Source organism: Azolla caroliniana, unplaced genomic scaffold (genome assembly GCF_043228905.1).
Source record: "Azolla caroliniana isolate FFs.n. ecotype wild unplaced genomic scaffold, voAzoCaro1.0.p SCAF_11, whole genome shotgun sequence".
Classification (NCBI taxonomy): domain Eukaryota; kingdom Viridiplantae; phylum Streptophyta; class Polypodiopsida; order Salviniales; family Salviniaceae; genus Azolla; species Azolla caroliniana.
In genome coordinates, this window is record NW_028230446.1 from 17,982,976 (window position 1) to 18,002,677 (window position 19,702).

A 19,702-nucleotide genomic window follows, 5' to 3' on the forward strand; every position below is an offset into this window, starting at 1 on the left:
TGCGCCGGACAAACATGCCATGGCGAGCCCTCGAGGACCTTTGTCGTTGTTTCCGATGCCCGCCTTTCGGTCAGCGCCAAATAGGCTTGGAAAAAACAATCCTTCGCAAACTTGTTTAACTGCTATTTTCGCCCCTCGTTAGATGCGCATGCATGACCCGAACCCCCATGTTATTTAATGTGTTTGTTGCTTTAACTTATGAGTGAAGCGCACACGATGGCGAAATGCATACACACTGTGAAAAGCTTTGTGACCCACCTAAAGTTAAACTATACGCGTTTGTTAATTTGAGAAACATGAAACATTTGCAACGAACATACAAGACATGTTGGTGAGCATTTGGAACTTGGCAAGCTCAACAATATATCAAATATTTGGTAGTGCTTAACATGGGTGTTCGTTAATCTTCCAAAAATCTTTTTCTTTTAATCAACACAAATACACACATTTATTGTGCAAAAAGTTTGCCATAATAGTCTCATATGTACAATGCTTGCTTATTTTCAAAACTCATACATATGCTTCGTCAAAATTGAGGTTCCTAATTGTAAAGAATCGATGGTGATTCTTGTGCAACAGAATATATATATATGTGTGAGAAAAATAGAGGAGAGAAGAGAACACAAGATAGATAAGCAAGAGAAATAAAATACTCAAGAAGAAGGTGTATATTTCAAAAGTAGAATAAAGATACAAAACTGTAGCATTACAAGGAGTCACAAACGACTTAATATGAAGTATAAGGAGGGTGCTTTATATAGAGTCACCCTCTCTCTTCATTAACTTAGAACAACCACTCTCTCTCTTGGGGGATGTGAAGACTCATTCAAAGTCATGGGCAATATAACTCATTAGTTATGTGTCATAGAATATGATTCTATAACACATAGTTAATGTATAGAGAGTAATGGTGTGACTCTTGACCTTTGAGTCATCATGGATTCTTAAAAGGTGTGTTCACACGTTGTGTTATGTTGAGCTTGACTCTCAACACTAATCACATGGAACTTCGAACTAGGCCTACAAAATTAAGAAAAATATGAAGAGTATACTAGGTATTCCTGTCAAAGTAACCAACTAACCTTCTAATCTCTATTAATTTAGTTAGTAGAAGTGGCTCATTATCATATTAAAACTTCAAATTCTTTCAAGTTTTGGCATCCCAAGTTTTAATTATAATCTTAATGACAAACCTACGATTTAAATCATATGAAGTAGGGCAAACCCACATTTTTATTGGAGAGTGGTTAGTTTTTAATTGATCATTGGCTTCTTGAAACTTAACTTTCGTAACCTCAATTTTCTTTTATTAATTTATTGTTGTGTTAATCTTGATTCCCATGTCATTACAAGCCTAATAATGGCCAAACATATGTGTATGTGTGCAACAACCATACTTTTATTACATATCTTCTTGTGGATGGAAACATGCTCATGTCATTTCCAAAAAAATTACTCTTTCTTCTCGGCAAGCATTGACTTTAAACCTCTGAAGTGCCAAGTTTGTGATCTTAAATTTCAAGTGTGGATGCAATGGTGTTCAATATTGACCCTGACCATTTGAATGTGAATGATAGCATTCAAACTTATAGCAATGGACATGTACTTGCTAGGGATAGAAAAGAAAATAATGTACACATGCGAGATCAACAAGCTTTGTCGTCCATTGGACCCACATTGACATGACCATTTTCACTTCCAATCATTCTCAAGCTGCAAGCACACATTTTCAGTCTCATGTGCTTATTTGATGTCTTCATTTTAATTAACGATGGGGTATTTTAAACAGTGGTTAGTAACTACATTATCACACAACACCCTCTAAACAAAGGTTATAACATTATTGTAAAATTGTGCTAATGTTACATATATGGGTTTTGTTATCATTTTGTGGGAGCATGAGCAACCCATGGACCAAAATAAAGCATTCAAGCGGTTCTCTTTGCATTAAAACACATGGGGAATGGGGCCAGGAACATAGTCAACTACGATGCTTAATGGATATTCTAACAATATATTGGACTGGTTTTGGCAAATTCTTTAGGCGCATGATTAATATCTAATCCATCTTTGAAATCAACAATTCCTTGCTATTTTGCATTTTCACAAAATGGTAGGTGAATGTTGGCCATGTCACGATTTTTAGATTAATGTTGGGGACTAGCTTTAAATTTTATACAAATGAAATGTTTTATGTGCTTCATGCTTTACAATGTACAAAATGACTTTACCATGCATGTATAAAAATTGGAAAGACTCTTTGTTTCCCGTGAAATTGACAATTAGAACATCACATAGAACTTGCTCATTGTAATTTGTAATGCATACACATTGTTACAATACGAGTTGAACACAATGCCTTTAATAATATTTCCTTTGTGCATTGTGCTTAACTCATTGGGCTTTGCAATTTCACAACAAATTCCTTTAACTTGGAGGGGAAATCATGCACTATGGCATCCCGAAAACACTTTCCTCCTTTTATAAATGAGTTTATGAAAACATTAAGTCCCTCAATGACTAATTTATACCCTTATGACCTATCCATTGAAAATTCCCATTATGTATAGTCACGTGGAATGATTCACTACATGTGTCAAATTTTTCTGAGGTTGTGTTGGGCATATCATGTCATAGCCTCAAGTTTCATTTGGTGGCTAACTTTTCAGGCCATCACGAATCATTTTGGTACAAAACTTCCGCCCATATTTCTCAAGGCTCATTCTAACATCGTAATGCTAACCACCATTTCTCATGATGCCCTTGATGTTTTTCCCCAATTTTGATCGGGTTAGTCAATGCCTATGCATGAGAATCATTTATGTCGTTGTTGAGCATGTCGATAGAAAGTTCAAAATTTTGGTAAGAGCTTTCAATATGGGAGTTGGCTAGATGCCTCTTTATCAGCATCACTCACATACATCGTAATTTGTGTATCTTTCGATAAGTACAAGAATGCCCTTATAGAAACTTCCATGTTCCATTTAATGCCATGTTATAAAATAATCTAGAAAACATTTCTCGTATTTCGATGTGTAATGTACAAGAATTTCTATGCCGGATGGGAAAAAGCATAATTCCCATTCTCATAGTGAAGTATGAGCTTGACAACAACCATGGTTAATGCTTGTAATGTTGTAAACAGGCAAAGAGCAAACATCATTGATGATAAAGATGAGAGGAGAAGCATCGAGTTCAATGTACCCAATATTATTTATGTGAGCATAGCTTACATCATAGGAGTATGTATGGTGCCCCTATAATGTAAGCCATGTTCACATAATTGTGGTTCACATAGAAAGTTATTTAGTTCCGAGTGCTTTGCTTCGTACTTAAAAATGTTCCGAAGACATGTTGTCGAGTACCATGCGGTCCTAAGTATTCAACAAAGCAATCAAGGGATGCACATAACCTAATGACATTGGGGCATGACACATGGCCTTCCCTACACTCACATATTCACACTAGAATTATTAACGACAAAATTTAACACTCTTCATCATATGTTTTCCGATGTTTTGAGGTTTGTATATATGAACGAGCACCACATCAAATGATATCCGAGATTGTGAGTTCGTTCAAACTTCAAACTTCACACATGGCATGATGGCATAGCAACAATGGTGAACAAATGGTTCATCAAGATGCTTCCATAGTCATCAGCATATAGTCTAAGGGACGGGGCACGACACATATGGTGCATGGAGCGGAAATGGATGAGCTCCCATGGCCTACTCTATATAAACGGTTTGTCGGTTTGGTTCAGGCTCCAGCCTCCTTCACTGGGTTGGGAAGGGGCAAGCCAAACCGGTTCCTAAACTAGTTAAGGCTTAACCGGTTTAGAAAAATGCTCGGTTCAAGTTTGAAAACTGTCAAGCCGTTTAATGCTTAATCGGTTTGGTTAGGACAAGGCCAAACCGGTTAAGCCGAAACAGAACCATTGCCAATTCCACATACACACCCGCATCAGGTCTAGTTGTTCTCTGTACTTTCTTTGCTTTGGCATGGTTTCTTCCACTCCCTGCTCTTGACTGTATTTGCATATACCTCTGTTTCCTGTTGTAATATACAAGAATGATGATGATTCAAAGATTCTACCTTGGGCTTTAACCAGCAATATGTTCATTTAGATCTTTTTATTTATTTATTGCAGGCATTCACATTGGATATCACAACACCCAAGCCTATATAAATCTGATTTGAATACTAATGATCCACGTAACACTAGAAAGCTAATACATTACTTGTATCTTGTCTTCTGCAAGGATACTACTATGTGGAAAGGTGAAGGTATCAGTTGCATGTTAGCTGGTATTACCCCAATTTAATGGTGCGGCCTACATGTATGATTACTTTGTTGAAACAAAGTATTTCAAAAGGTACCAATACAATCCTCAAATATTGTATTCGACTCATACACCAACATTGCAGTGATCAAGAACAATGGAACCAAATGCTTCTTACTCCATGGACAAGCATAGAAAGGGCTATGCAAATTAGAACATCATTGGATTGATTTTTGTAGTTTTTTTTCTCACTTTCATATTACATTATGTATACAGGAACATTTGAGCAAAAGTTATTGCATAATCAGTACATTAGGTTCAATCCCTTGTGTAGGTTGTAATCTGGACTAATTTCTATAATATTGTGGCTAAGGTTGCATAGGTTATAATCCTTTGGCCACTTATCTCTTGTTGTATTTAACATGGGCTTGCATGCCCCTTTTATAGGTTTCCAAGATGTGGACTTGGGCTATGACTTAAACAGTGGACTGATAAAATCGATCCTTTCAGATTGACAAGTGAAGGACAGTTATTGATTGAAGTCCTCGACTCACACATTGTCAGTCATTGATCCTTATTTTGATGCTTCTCCTTGGGATCTCGTGTACGTCTGCATTCAACACTTTCTATGAACCCTTTGATCTTTGCATTTGAGAGCAAAATAAATAGTGATTGTAGTGAACCCATGCCTAATTTGTTAATGGACAAGGTTATCGTAAAATAGGTGGTCAAGGAAAATGACAAAATTGCCAAGGTCGTGAAAGCTCAATTTGAAGAGAGAGTGAAGATCAAAGTCAAAATGGCAATGCTAATATTGTTGAAAATATGCGAGATAGACGAAGAAACTTCTCAAGCTAGAGGTTAGGAGCGGTAACAGGAAGAAATGATCAATGTAGTTTTTCCTTATATTGCAGATATTGCAATATAGATGATTATAATATTTGGACATGTTGGGATAGATAAACATATCTCAACTAAGATGGGAAGTTTACACAGAATAACTTTGTATCGCGACAAAGCTAAAGATGGGAAAAAAACACAAACTTAATTTGGCATTGGAATTTGGTACGAAGTTAAGAGTGGAAAGTGCAGCCAGTGACGAGATTGCTTTAGTTGCAAATGATTCAAATTTGCATAATGATATTTGGTTCATTGATTCTGCAGATTCAAATGAAATCATATGACATGCCCGTCATGACTTGTTTGAATCAAAGTAACTACAATAAACCACCCAACTTTTCAAATGACGATGATGCATGTCGTGTTGTATATGAATATGGAAATATGCACTTGTTGAAAGAAGGCAATCATAAAAAGATTTCGTTAAAATGTACTATAGGTGTGTGAAATAACAGGAAACCTTAGTGTGTTTCTCAGAAATGGTTATGGTTGGAAACTTTATAAACAAGGCCACATTTGCATTATAGAAGTTTTTGGTAGAAGTTGTTGCCACGAGCACAATGTGGTAGAATGTCCCCAAGATGAACTTTAAGAAAATTGTCTAAATGAAACTTCATGGAGTCATATTTGAGTTTCATCAATACATAAAAGCAAATGATGTTTTTAGAGAAGTGACCCCTAGATAGATTTGTGCTCAATGTAAAAGTAGACACATCGTTTGAACAACCAAAGCCATGCTCTTTGAAATGGACTTGTCTAATAAGTACTGGATGGGTATGCATCATTATGCAATTATATTAATAACTAGAAATGCATACACAAGTGATTGGTATCTATGCTCCATATTAATTGGTTTTTGGAAGGGAAATATGCAACTGTGCTGTGTGCATGTGTCTATCTAGTATCGGGTGGTGTAAATTATATACAAAAACATAAAATGCATATTCTTTGGTATTGACAAAGTAAAAAATGGATCTAAATGGCATGGTGATTGGTCCTATTGAAGGGAACTTTTATGTTTTATGATATTTGAATTTTGGTGTTCCTAAATTAGCAATCAATGGTAGCAAAAATTCTAAGGCAAGTTGATTTGCCTCATGAAATGATCTCTATGAATGTTGAAGTCCCCATGAATCAATGGTAGCAAAAATTCTAAGGCAAGTTCATTTGCCTAGTGAAATTACTTCTATGAATGTTGACGTCCCCATGAATAAGGATTTGGAGCATGACTTCGATAAAGAGAAAATGATGGTCAATTATGTAGTAATAATGGGGAACAACTACTATCACCATCTCTAGGGGTGAGGAAGCATGTGGATGGACTTGCATGTGATGATTTTTATGCTCAACATTATTTATATATTCGTATTGTGAATAAATGGCTTGTGCCAACTTCATACGAGAAGTCAATTGTTTTTGAAACAATTGTAGGGTGCTTTGCACTACGAAATTCATATAGGAGGGAAAATTTGAACTTGCGAATTGAATTGAAAACAATAAATCCTTTTTGTTTGATAAAATTATATAATTGTTGGCATTTGCCAAAGGTTTGTTCACAAACCTATCTATGATCTTGATTTTGAGTAAACGTTTTCACTAGTTGCTATAAATGCCAGCTGCTGTTAGATTTAATGCTCGAAATAGTTTGCAATAAATAGTATTACTAATGGATGGAATAAATGCTTTCAGAATGTTGTGACAGAAAAAAGTGTTCTAAATTCTAACGGAACAAATTTAGGATTATGAAGATATAAAAAGAGCACTTCTTGTTGTCACAATCTTAAAAAGGCTAGGGTCTAAAGCTAACACCCAAAGCCAGATATATAAACTTTTTGTAAATCCATGTCAATAATAGATATGTGAGTGTTCATGGAGCTTTTATTAAATCCATCATGCCCACATGGTTGTAAGGAGGGATTTTGTAGGGACAAAATAGCTAAATCTTTGTTGTGACCAAAAAATGTGCAATCACTAGCAACTACTCTTGATCGGAACTTGTTAATAGGCCAAATTTGATGATCTTGAACACTTTGGCAGTCCTTCTAGAACATTTGTTGCATATCAAAGGGGTGAAGTAGATGTTGGAGTCGTCTAGCTATTGTGAAATGAAGCTTTGTTTGAGGTTGTTTTTGGATTGAGCTATGGCCTCAGAAATAACTTTCTAGAACCTATGGGTTGAAAATAATGCTAGAAGTTCATGAGGTCAATACTACCAACAAAGAAAGTGGAATGTTGTGGTTTTCAATACATGTTGAAACTTCATTGTCAATGGCAAAAGGATACGGGTTAAATAGAAGTTGGTATACCTAATTGTGATAATAGTAAGAGAGGGTGGAGGAACCAAAGCATTTTGTAGATTATGGTAGGTTGCTAGGGATTCTATATAGACAAACATAATATATAGTATAAGCTCCAAACATGAGAAATGCATTCCTAACTTTTGTTGCATTTAGAGTAAATTGTATTATGGTTTTCCGTAAATGAAAACTTTAAGGTTCTAAGCCCTCGTCACAAAAAAGGGCTTGTCTCCAAGCATTTAAGAAAATCATGCATGCAAAAAACATGAGTGCAAGAATTTGTTATACAGATTTTCATGAATATTGAGGTAATCAAAGGCTATTTATGTTTTTTTGTCTATGTAAATGATCTCAATTGTTCATGAAAAGTACTCACAATTGGAATATATATAAAAATCTCGGGATTAATGTTCAATTGGGTCTTGTTAATTGTCATAGGATCATCAAGAGTTAATTAATTGTAAAGAGTATCATTGGGAGCACACTAGCTAGGTACGTGGGCTAATAAGGGTAATGGGTGATGAATCATGATGCTTTAATAAGATATTCATTGTAGTTATGCCTGCTTCAATAACATGGTGGAGCATGCAAAATATTTAGTGGCCACACTTTCCACAATTGAACGAACTAAGTCTTGTGTATGTTGGGGTCGACAATCGTGCCATTGTGAAACCCATCCCTTATGTTCATGCCAATGAGCTTGGCCCTCATAATGTGGCATTAAGTAAGCTGCAAGTGGCACATATGATTTCTTCTAACTTTCATTTCCCTCAGGCCATCACATGACTAGCTTTTCAGCTCTCTCACTGGTCGACATTGTTGATGAGGTCGACGAAAATGGCATTGCAAACTCTCCTCTCTTTAATTGCTCATCCACATCATGGGTTTGGTAGGCCACGAGCTTGTGCAATAACATGACATGAATGAACAACCACTGCATTGTGGGCATATAAAAATCCTTGATATACATGTTGTTGCATTGGGCTCATCCATCTAGCCTCGACTTGTTGCAGAAGAGTACATAAGCATGCATTGGCATCATCATGGGGGCACATGGCTGCAAAAACCATAGAATTCACGCTCCATCTGTGAGCCGATAGATAGTTGTGCCAAGATGATTGAGAAAAGTTAGCTATGTGTGTAGGATACTAGTAGTGTGGGGGGCCATGATGTCCATCTATCTTGTTGATGAATGAGAGGGTTTCATGTGGGATCAGGATGGGGTAAGGATACTCTCATCATAGTAGGAACCTAGCGCATAGTCGCACATGCCATAAGAACATTGGTATTCATAGTCCATGCAACGATGTCCGCACTTCCCACAGTTGGAGTTGTCGACATTGAGGTCGACACACTCGCCATCGCAACACGCGAGACCATAGGCACATGCATGGCCACATGCACCGCAGTGGTAATGGTCCTCCCTTATGTTCTTACACATCATGAGCTTCGCATGACGGTTCCAAGGCGAGGATATGACATTACAACATGCAAGCCATGATGATACTTCTCGTCCTTGTTGTCGGGTGGTCTCCTCTTCAACTGGAATTAGAGCTAGACATGCACTTATGTTGTGGGCACATGAAAGCACTTGTTGTGTTGATCTACATGAGCTAGTAGTATCACTTGGCTTGCTGAGTAACAATCCTCCCTTTGTATATTGCTTGTAACTTGTGTGTTTGTTGTGCACACTATTAGTTATGGTAGTAGAGGGCCTTATTGTTTGATCATGGGATTTCTTCATTGGTTTCATCTTCATTTGATAATGATCCCAATCTAATACTTCATTGCAATATACCATCTCCATCTCCATAATCATCATCACCATCATTGGAAAGCATATCCATATTATTATCACAGTTACCGGGCTTTTCTCAAGTCTCAATGCACACCACCAAGGGGAAGTAATATTTAATGCCCCCTGCAGCTTCATCAGTGCTAATCACTCCTATAATCATGTTTTTGCCCTTTGATTGGCTTCCATGGCTGCTTTTGTTTTCCTTGATACACGTTGAGTGGTGGCAAAAGCAAGATTCATGTGTGTTCAAAGCAACCCCAAAACAATTCAAAAATGAGTTTTCCTTAAGGGTTAAAAATGCTATAGTACGCTGTTCTCACCAAACATGAACAAACACACACATATCCATTCATCTTGTGTTGGGTAAACTCCTCACAATAATAATAACAATAATGATATAGTAATTAATAAACATGATAGGTACCTTTTCATACACTTACAAGGAGAAATGAAGGCTCCCTTTTAAGTGAGCAACCTTAACCTTGCTCAATGTGATGGGTGTAAATAAAAATGCATTGTACGTGTATGTGAATTTATGTATCTATGAGCATGCACATGCAAATGTATGTATGCATGCATGTATATTCGTATGTATGTGTATGTGTGTGTGTGTGTGTGGTGCTTAATTAACGTTTATAAGCACACATTATGTTTGGCACATGATGGCTTCACCTTGTTCAAGTAATTCCATACCGTGCATGCATGTTTTGAAACCATATATCGTAGCGCATTGCCTTGCCCTAGCGTAGGAGAGATGATTCCGTGGTTGCATAACATATATTATGTACCCTTAAATCCTTCATAGACTAGACATAACATCATAAGTTTCCTAGAAGTGTTCTTTGTTGTGTCCCTAATGGCGGTTTGAGGAACCTTGTTTTGCCTCATGGCGAGTGGATACTTTGGGAGGTATTGCATTGTGTTAATAATTACATGGGCCTAAGCTTTATTGAACTAACAACATTTGGTTATTTTGGGATTTTATGGAAAACTTGATTGTGTCTCTATTGAAGTGGTAAACAAGAGAGTGCAAGCTTTCACAATGAAATTTTTTTGTTTTGGCAATATATCTATTACTGATGGGAAACCTCAATTTGAGGTTAAAACCGCAATACACATAGGTGCTTGAACATTTATTTGTGCAACTACCTAGTGTAAGGGTTTATTAAAGGTAACCAAAATAAGAGCTTATGGGAACTCTAGTGGTTGCAAAGTAGTACAGTTTGCAAAAGATTCAAATAAATACATATAATTTGAATAAATTCAAATAGATGCAAATTCCTATTGAGCCCGTCATGGTAAATCAATAACTTTGAACCCATGGCCTCATGAAAATTATATCCCTCGATAGCATTGTGAATTTGGTCACTCTATATTAACTCTTCACATCATAACCATGATCTCAATACCTTAACATGCATGACAACACTTAAAGGTTAAGTATTATTCATGAGATCATTATCATGATCCCAACACATTAGAATGCATATAATGCTCTAAAATGAATGACCATATGCAAATATCTCTCTCTCGATGATTCATTGACAATATGTGTGTACTTTACCACATTGTCGATATATGCATACCAAATATTAGAACTATATTGTCAAAAGGATCAACATTCCCTATGCAAAGCATGATTAATGTTTATTGCCTATATCCATGTACTTTTTTGAACCAAATGTTTCAATAACCCATCATGCCACAATGTGTTGGTTGATTGTGAATCAATTGAATTTTTTTATTGTTTTTCCTATTATGTATAAGCATATGACACATGCACGATATTCAATATCTTCTCTATAATGTATGCCATTGTAGAGATAAGGTCAATGTAGTATCCACATCATGGTAAATGGTGCCCAAGTATCAACGGATATGAGGTTTCGAGCCAACTTGGATATTTGTTTTCCTTATATATGGCAAATAACAACTTTACCTTATCATCTACCCTCAATCAAGAAGTGTTTTCAATAATTCAATGTATCCATTACCATTGCCAAGCAACAGTAAGCAACTTTTGTCTCCAAAGCTTGCTTTATTAATGATAGAGTTATATGCATCCATTTGTTTTCATACCTATATTTATTGTTTTACAATATGCCATGAATGTCCTTGAGTTTCATTTTATACATGTGATTTATAAAACATAATGGTGGCATTTTATGCGTAAATGTGAGCTCTAGGATTTTCGTTCTGTCTTTTCACTTGGTGCTCATGTGTATATATCATTAAAAGAGATCAGTTGTAGATCTTGTATGCCTTCAAGCGATATATATATATGCACAATACCTTAAGAGTATACACTTTCCCTTCTTTATTGGGCAAGTAAAATCATTCAAGAAAGATTGTGTACATGCTTTGTGTGAATCCAAAATTGTACATGTGAATAACACTATATTAACCCCATTGATTTTACATATGAAGGCAAACTGATGGAACTAATGATTTGACATTTCAAGATACATTGATAAGCCTTCAATCCTCCTCTATGACTAAATGAATAACTTTGGGCCAACCAAGTTTTGGCATTGTAGGCTATAGCCAACCAAATTTTCATGTGTGTGGGCATTCAATATAATGTTCTAGAATGCGTTGAGACACATGTTTATGCCTATTCTGAACGGATGTAGAAAGACAAAGATGCCTTTTGTAAGAATACACTTGGTCAAATATACATTGAACTGTGATAAAAAGAAACTAAGGATATTTCCAAGAGAAAATTTAATCCATTTAACACCATGCACATTCAAGAAATGACATTCAAAAAATTGAATCCTAGAATATGTAGCCATTTGTGTTCAACATATAGTAATTCATGTTTGTTTGTACATATGTTACAGTCTTGAATAGGTTTTTGAATGTCTTATCCCAAGCTAAATGATGTTTTTGAGTGTCATATCCAAGCTATGCCACACTGTAATCTGTTGCTAGATTATTATAAACAATGTATGCACATTTCATGTACAAGTTTGTTGCACGGCAAAAAGTGGTCTCACAATACCAACAACTTGGATGCTACATCATACAATTGAATTTTTTGCTATGATGGCAGCTTGCTTTATGCATGATGAATAATTCAATGCTCTATAAACATTGCATAATTATTATTTTTGGCCAGAATGCTTAGTTGTAGACGAATCATTTAGATATAAACCGGAATTTTGTAAGCAAGGCAAGAAAAACTTAATTGTAGGCAACTCGTTTAAGAAACAAAACATTCACTCTACCCAAATGAATTTATGGACATTTTTTGCTCCTCTATCATGATACTACCTCCCCACTTAATATTATTGACGGCCACCCATGAACATGATTTCCCCTCAAGATTCAACAAACCATTTAACTTAATCTCCTATTGTATACTTTACGAAAAGTAGGAACATATTGAGTGCTAAGGACAAACTATTGCTCATCCCCCTATCAATGGTTGAAGGCAGACAAACTATAGTTTGTCTCCTTGTTGATTGTTAAGAACCAACTATCATCCTAACAATACAAGTTATGTGACACTTTTATTAGACACTCAAGAACCCATTGATTTTGGCTGATTATTCAGGTAATACTCAGGATAATTAGACCATATATAAGTTGTGTCACAGATTGATATTGCAATTTCAAACACTAGCTGCTAACACAATCCTTAGCTAGCACATTCATCTTACACATTTAAAGCTTAAACACATCAGATCAAATGGAAAAGATGTCCATTGGACCATTACACCTAATATGAAACAATCAACACATGGAGCTTGCACAAGATCCTCAAGTCATGCCACCTCATCATCTATGAACACATAGATCAATGAGCTAACATCGACATGCCTTGATTGTTTGCCTACATTCAAGCCATTAAAATCATTCAAACATCTCAAATCACAACAAGCATAAGTAGGGCAGAAGCAATCCTCAATTCACATCACAAAATGAAACTTCCTAGTCATAATTTTATATATATTTTAGATTATCCACAAATTTCAAGTCATAATCTTTGATTGAAATGATAGATGGTCATGTTAAGTTTTTAAGATATCAATGGAGAAGCAAGATTGCAAAGACTCTTCAAATAATCAATACAGCTGCTACTTTTTTGTTACTCCATCCAATGATCCATTTTACTACTAATCATATTAAAGCTAATGATCTACCAATAAAAGAAAATTAGTTGTTGATAATCTCTTCATCATTACACAAAAAATATTCCATTGTGGTTTTTGCTAACTTACAATCAATGTGGGACAGAAGAAAGATATTCTGGCAAGGTCTGGTCGGAAACAAAATTTCCAGTAAAACTTTGCGAATAATACAACAAAATATCTATAGGTTTTCCCCAAGATAGGCATGGTGGCAATCGAAAAGTTTTAACATTCTGGAGTGATAAATACCACTTTCAAAGCTTTACGACAGTAGAGAAACTAAAGAAACAAATTCTGATGTCATGCGCCCCTTTATCCTTGTATTGATAACGAAATGTTCCGGGAACTTCCTTAGCAAGGCAAGGAGACCAGCCCAAGGGCGGCCTTTGTTGTCACCATCCACCTCATCAGCAGTTAGAAACTTCCGGACTCTTGCTGGTGGCCATATGCTACTATAGTGCTCTACGAGCTGCAAAGCACACATGTCTTTTATTCAAATCTATAATCCATTCCATGGTTATAACCCATCCAAACTTTGGAAGAGCCCCAAATGTACATATAAGATTTACTTAATACCTTTTCCCTAAGCCAAAAAAGGAAAACAAAACTTTGATGCTTTTTTCCTTTTTAAGTAAACAAATCACTGTTTCATTTCACCAACTGCCACAAAGGACAACCTCGTGTAGGCTGCTCCATATGTATCACGATTATGAGGATATTTTTTTTCTTTTAAGCAAACAAACCATTGCTTCCTTTACATAAACCATATGGACATGACCCTTATGCAGCCTAAAAGGAATATTGCTCTGATACATTTGAAAGAATGATTCCGATTCTGAAAACAATAAATCATGCCATCAAGTGCTGGAAGAAACTTTGACACATCAAAAAGAGATGGCAGTAAACACTTGTAACAGGCAACAAATAAAGAGATACATTGCTATCAGCCATGCCAAGGACTCATGCAAAACAATGATCAAAGACCTTGTCATTGGAATGGGATAGTGGCAAGCCCCGGCTGAATGGCTGAATTCTTTTAATACAATGAACTTCTGTGGTTCATGCTTAGAAACTGTCATAGAAATTCAAAGGAGAAACAACTTTTGGACACTAGAAACATGTTTAACTAGCCTCAAAGACAATCATCCTCAATCAGAACTAAACGTCAGTGTATTTCTTTCTAATTTGAAAGCCATTACTCTTTCTCTTTATATCTCAGCTCCAGCATTGTTGCCAACTCATTTACAACAGCTAAAGAAGAGATGGACTGAGAACTGATAAAGTATAATGGTAAGTAAAGACCAGATCAAATATCATGACCATGAAATCATTCCACATATCTACCTTTCATTTCTTATTATTGTATCCATGCTTATTTTTCTCTTGCGTTTTCGTTATCTTACTAAAAATGCCTAAATATATCATGATACTTTAAGTTGACAAAGGTTAAGGTTTAGGGTTCAGGATTAGTTATTGTATAGTTGTCAATGTCCTTGCAAGAGACAAGTTGCAGTTATAATGAGCACTCTGAAGATAACACTTAAAACATTTCTAAACATGCATAGAAGAAATCATACCTCTGAATGAAGATTTAACATGGGCATCCACTCTCCTGGCCCACAAAGGTCAGAGAGGACAGTTGCAACAGCCGAAACCACCTCTTTTTCTTCAGCTTGCATGGGTGAAGCCTCTGTGCCTGCATCTGGAGGTCTTCTCACTTCCACTTTGGGTTCTGAAACATTACAAAAATGACTGAATTACCATTAGAATCACCATGTTTAGATGCTTATGCTGAAATTATGACACAAGATACCATGTTTGTGAAAAGGTGGTTCACTCATTAAAACTCATGAAGGTACTTTCTCCCAGGATATTGCTTGTTTATTGCTTATAAATGTTTACAAAGGGAACAAAATCTTTGAAATTTTATACATTGTTTGCTAAATTCCTATAACTTTGTGGTTTTACCATAATTCCCTGTTATTTTATGCATGATAAGAAAACTTGAGGATAATATCCAATCATAGGCCATATTTTAGATCATAGGGTCGTGAGAAACAAATGTATCACATATTTTTAAGGGATTAAAATAGGGAAAAAACCATGCATTTTAGAATTTATGCCCTTTGCCTACAGTGATTAAATTCTGTATATTTCTCTACACAAAAGAACTTGTGAATTTTATACACATAGATACCTTTCATATTAAGAAAATGCTGTGAAGATCTAGACTAGCATGTATTTTAAACGTTTCTCAATGTGAAAGGAACCTAGCATAATGATTGCTGTGGGAGAATTAATAAAAAAGTGAAGATAATGGCAATGTATATCAAAACAGTTCTATGTTAAATTTCCTGGCGAATTACTATAAAGTTTTGACATTTTACTCACAATTTTCTGTTATTTCCATGCGTAAAGAGGAAACTAAGCCAGCTTAGTTATGAAATTGTTTTACCAAAGAGGTTAATAACTCAGATCTTATGCATATCAATAGGGAGAGAGTACTTTTTACCTGTATGGAACAGCATGCCTTGCCTAGCATGGGTATTGGGCATCATATATGATGTTGAAGAATCATGAGATATAATGCCTTGCCAAGTTGGTATTGTGGGCTTCATCTCCATAGTTTCATGCTTTTTGTTCTGACCTTTCACCTTCTTAGAAGCACTGGGTTGAAAAAACATGTCGTCATTCTTCATAATCAAAGGGGACGCTTGGCCAATAGAGGATTTGGGATGTTGTCTCTTCCTAGAAGAAGACCCAGATGGAGGCAAATGCATAGGCAAAGGAATAGAGCCAGACATGGGGAGGGGTATAGGGGTAGGGGCAATATTAGGTGTCATAACAAGGGGGCTAGTATGGTAATTATTATTACTATGCAAATGTGACGATGGGGGAGGGTGCGGGTGTGGGGGAGGAGTAGAAGAGGGTTGCTTGATTATGCTTCTCAAAGGCAAAAGGAAATAGAACTTCTTATCACCGATTTGAAGCAAGTATTGAGAATCAAGTTTAACATGAGGGCCACCTGGGTGGTACAGAGATCCTTGAACATGGCAACCATTCTTTCCAAGAACTTCAAGAGAGAATCTCTTCCTATCAAAATCATAGTAGATGCGGGCATGTTGTCTCGATATATTCATTCCGCCACCAAGGCCAGCCAGATCCACATCTACTGATGATTTCTTGCTGTTGCGTCCGAGTATAATGGAATACGTTTGCATAAAATACTCAAAATCCTCACCTTGTAGCTTTGCAAACCCTGCTTCCAGCTCTCCAGCCATATCTTTGTCGGAGCAGCCTGACCCTAAAACCCTAAAACCCTGACTGTAACCCTAAGACTAGCTAACCCGACACTTTCAGCTTAAACTTAAAAATCATGAGTTCCTAACCGGAACTTGAAGATCGTGAAACCCTAATCTAGAACGTTAAAGCCTGGAAACCCCTAGCCAAAATTTTTAAGCCATGAGAACCTAATTCTAAAATTCCTGAAACTCTAATCCTAAAAAAGCCTAGAATTAAAAATCAACACTGTAACCCTAATTTGACGTAAAATTTGAAACCTTGAAACTGAAACTCTAAAATATTAAAGCCCTGAAAACCTAGCCTTAACCATACCTGGGATTTTTTTCTTCTTCTTTTGAAATCTCTCTCACACATACAAACACACAGAGCTGACAAAGGGGGGGGGGGGGGGGGAGATGGGTTATGCAGAAGGAGCCATGGTTACATTCAATGGATCTTAAAGCCCAGTTTTATGAGAGCAATTGAGGGTGAGAAAGAAAGATAAGGAGAGCTCCTTTCTCTGCTTCTGCTTCTGCTTCTGCCTCTTCTCCTGCTCCTGCTCCTGCTCCTTCCGCTTCTTCCGCTTTTGTGATCAGCCATTAAGAGGTATTATTTTCAACAGTCTTTGGTTGAAGAAGGCTAAGTTGCTCAGGACTCTGAGAGAGCAGGGAACCATTCTTGCTTTCAAACTATTTCCACAAATAGCCCTGAGTTTTGGAAACTCTACAACCAAATACCCTTCTAATACATATATTATATTATACATGTAGGAAAGGCACCTTCTAATACATAATACATATATTATTATATATGTAGGTTGGCCTTTCTTGGGTTGTCTCGTCTTGCCCTACATATATGTGTCTTTGTAACCCACCGAGACAGAACAAATGTCACTTCTTGTTGTACATGATTGCCGGTCACCATGTACAGAGCGAAATCTCGCCCAACTTATATGGCCATGACAACTTGTCCTTAGATTATGTCAAGTTACATGTAACCCCGGAAATCAAGAACAAATGTTTACTTCTTGTTTGTTACAGGTGCTCTTCCGCTTATGGCCACGAGGCGGACTTTGTGTAATCAGATGTCAAATTATGGCCTGAAGATCTCGAACAAATGTCACTTCCTGTTGTAGATGGTTGTCGGTCACCAGGGACACAACAAAATCCTCGACAACTTATGGCCATGACAACTTGTCATTAGATGTCAAATTACAACCCGGAAATCCAGAACAAATGTTTACTTATTGTTTGTTACAAGTGCCTTGTTAGCCACCATGAACACAAATTATTCTTGTCGGCTTAAGGCCATGAGCAGGACTTGTGTCATCGTACATCAAATTACGGCTCGAAGATCATAAACAAATGTCACTTAATATTGCAAGTAACTGTTAGTCACCATGAGTACGAAATCTCACCAACTTCTGGCCATGACAACTTGTCATTTGATGTCGAATTACAGCCTGGAAATCTGGAACAAATGTTTAGTTGTTGTTAGTAGGTGGTTGCTGATTACCATGAACACAAAATCTTGTCGGCTTATGGCCACGAGGAGGAATTGTCCTCGGATGTCTTGATTGGGGAACCAACAACCTTTCACTTCCATCATGCCTTGACAAAGACGCCTTTGGCATTCCCAAATAAAAATAACCTATCATCCAAGTCGAAAAACTTGCAGGATAAATGTGTTGTGCTTAACTTGATACATGCTTGATGAGTATATTTGATTTCAACAAGATAACACAAACTACATTGATGAGAGAGTGTATTTGAACTCAAATGGATGTAGCTCAGTTGGTAAGGTTGCCCAATGGAGACTAGGTGGTCATGGGTTCAACCCTTACATTCCACAGTGGCATCTAGTGAAATAGAGAGATATATGAAGTATATAATAGAGAGGTGAGGAAATTGGGTTTTAAACCCAAGACACACACAATGCTTGTAGTGTTATCGACTTACCACTAGGGTAAGCTAATTACGAAAGAAGAAGAAGAAGAAGAAGAAGAGAGTGTATTTGATACTTTAATAGCTTTTATATAATGATTTGTTTATTTGTAGATTATGCCATAAAGCTTAAAATGGTTATAGCCTATAGGTCATAAATGGTTTTTTTGAGTATAATGCTCGCATGAACATGTTCAATCCATAACAACAATATGAATGTTTCTAGGAAAGTAGATAACTCATCTACCTTGATACCATCCTTAACACACACAAAATGATTTGCACAATCCAATGCGCAACCATTAGAGGAATAGATACCCCCCAAGCCATCAAGCCACCAATCCCCGAACATGAAAATTCCTTTTACACTAGCAAACCTTAAGAAAGGATCATATTTTTAGCAAGGCATCAATCAACCTTTCATCATATAAGCATAGAGTCATAAATTTGTGTCACATGATGCAAACGAAACAATTTTCTGAAACATGTATAAACATACACATACTTTATCCTTATTTTGTTTCCATGACATTTTGATGAGTAGAAAGAATGAACCCAAATCCTCAAAGATGATTTGGAGAGTTATGATGTAAATTCAATAGTAATATAAATTACTTGTAGTGCAAGCATTAAGAAAGAAAAGCTCTTATTATTATTTTAGGATAACTAAAATTATGAATATCATTTATTGAGCACATTACCAAACATTGTAAATGTTAACTTGAAGTTATATCATTGTCATTAATAAACTATTATGTGGTTACAACGTACAATTGATTGCGTTTACATCTGTTGATGCTACTTATTCTTATGTTGGCTACTATGCATCTTTGAAAAGAAACCATGTTAGGAAGCCATTACATTACATGCACCAAAGAACATTTGAGCTTTATCTAACAATGCACGCACCTTGATGTTTAAGGCAACCAAATGTGACATCGTAAAACCCTCATGGGCATTTGTTAGAGCTAGATCCTAATGTAAACCTGAGATAAGGATATAATAGATAGATTGAAAAGAAAGGAGAGAGAGAAAGAAGGGTGACGATCCACACGACCAC

The 19,702-nt window shown here is 36.3% G+C and overlaps 1 protein-coding gene and 1 long non-coding RNA gene across 2 annotated transcripts; one reads left to right on the top strand and one right to left on the bottom strand.

Annotated features, from left to right (window-relative positions):
- The first annotated feature begins 3,991 nt into the window (after nt 1-3,991).
- LOC147858213 (uncharacterized) lies at nt 3,992-4,841 on the top strand. The gene is made up of 2 exons (XR_015530423.1): nt 3,992-4,620; nt 4,734-4,841. It is a non-coding gene; the product is annotated as an uncharacterized LOC147858213 (long non-coding RNA).
- Nucleotides 4,842-13,426: 8,585 nt separating this feature from the next.
- FHA2 (SMAD/FHA domain-containing protein) lies at nt 13,427-17,347 on the bottom strand. Its single transcript, XM_087327348.1, has 3 exons — nt 15,930-17,347; nt 14,995-15,149; nt 13,427-13,886 (listed from the first exon to the last, which is right to left on the bottom strand). Exons 1-3 carry the CDS (start codon nt 16,696-16,698, stop codon nt 13,680-13,682), a joined length of 1,131 nt encoding a protein of 376 aa, XP_087183474.1. The 5' UTR covers nt 16,699-17,347; the 3' UTR covers nt 13,427-13,679.
- Nucleotides 17,348-19,702: the final 2,355 nt, after the last annotated feature.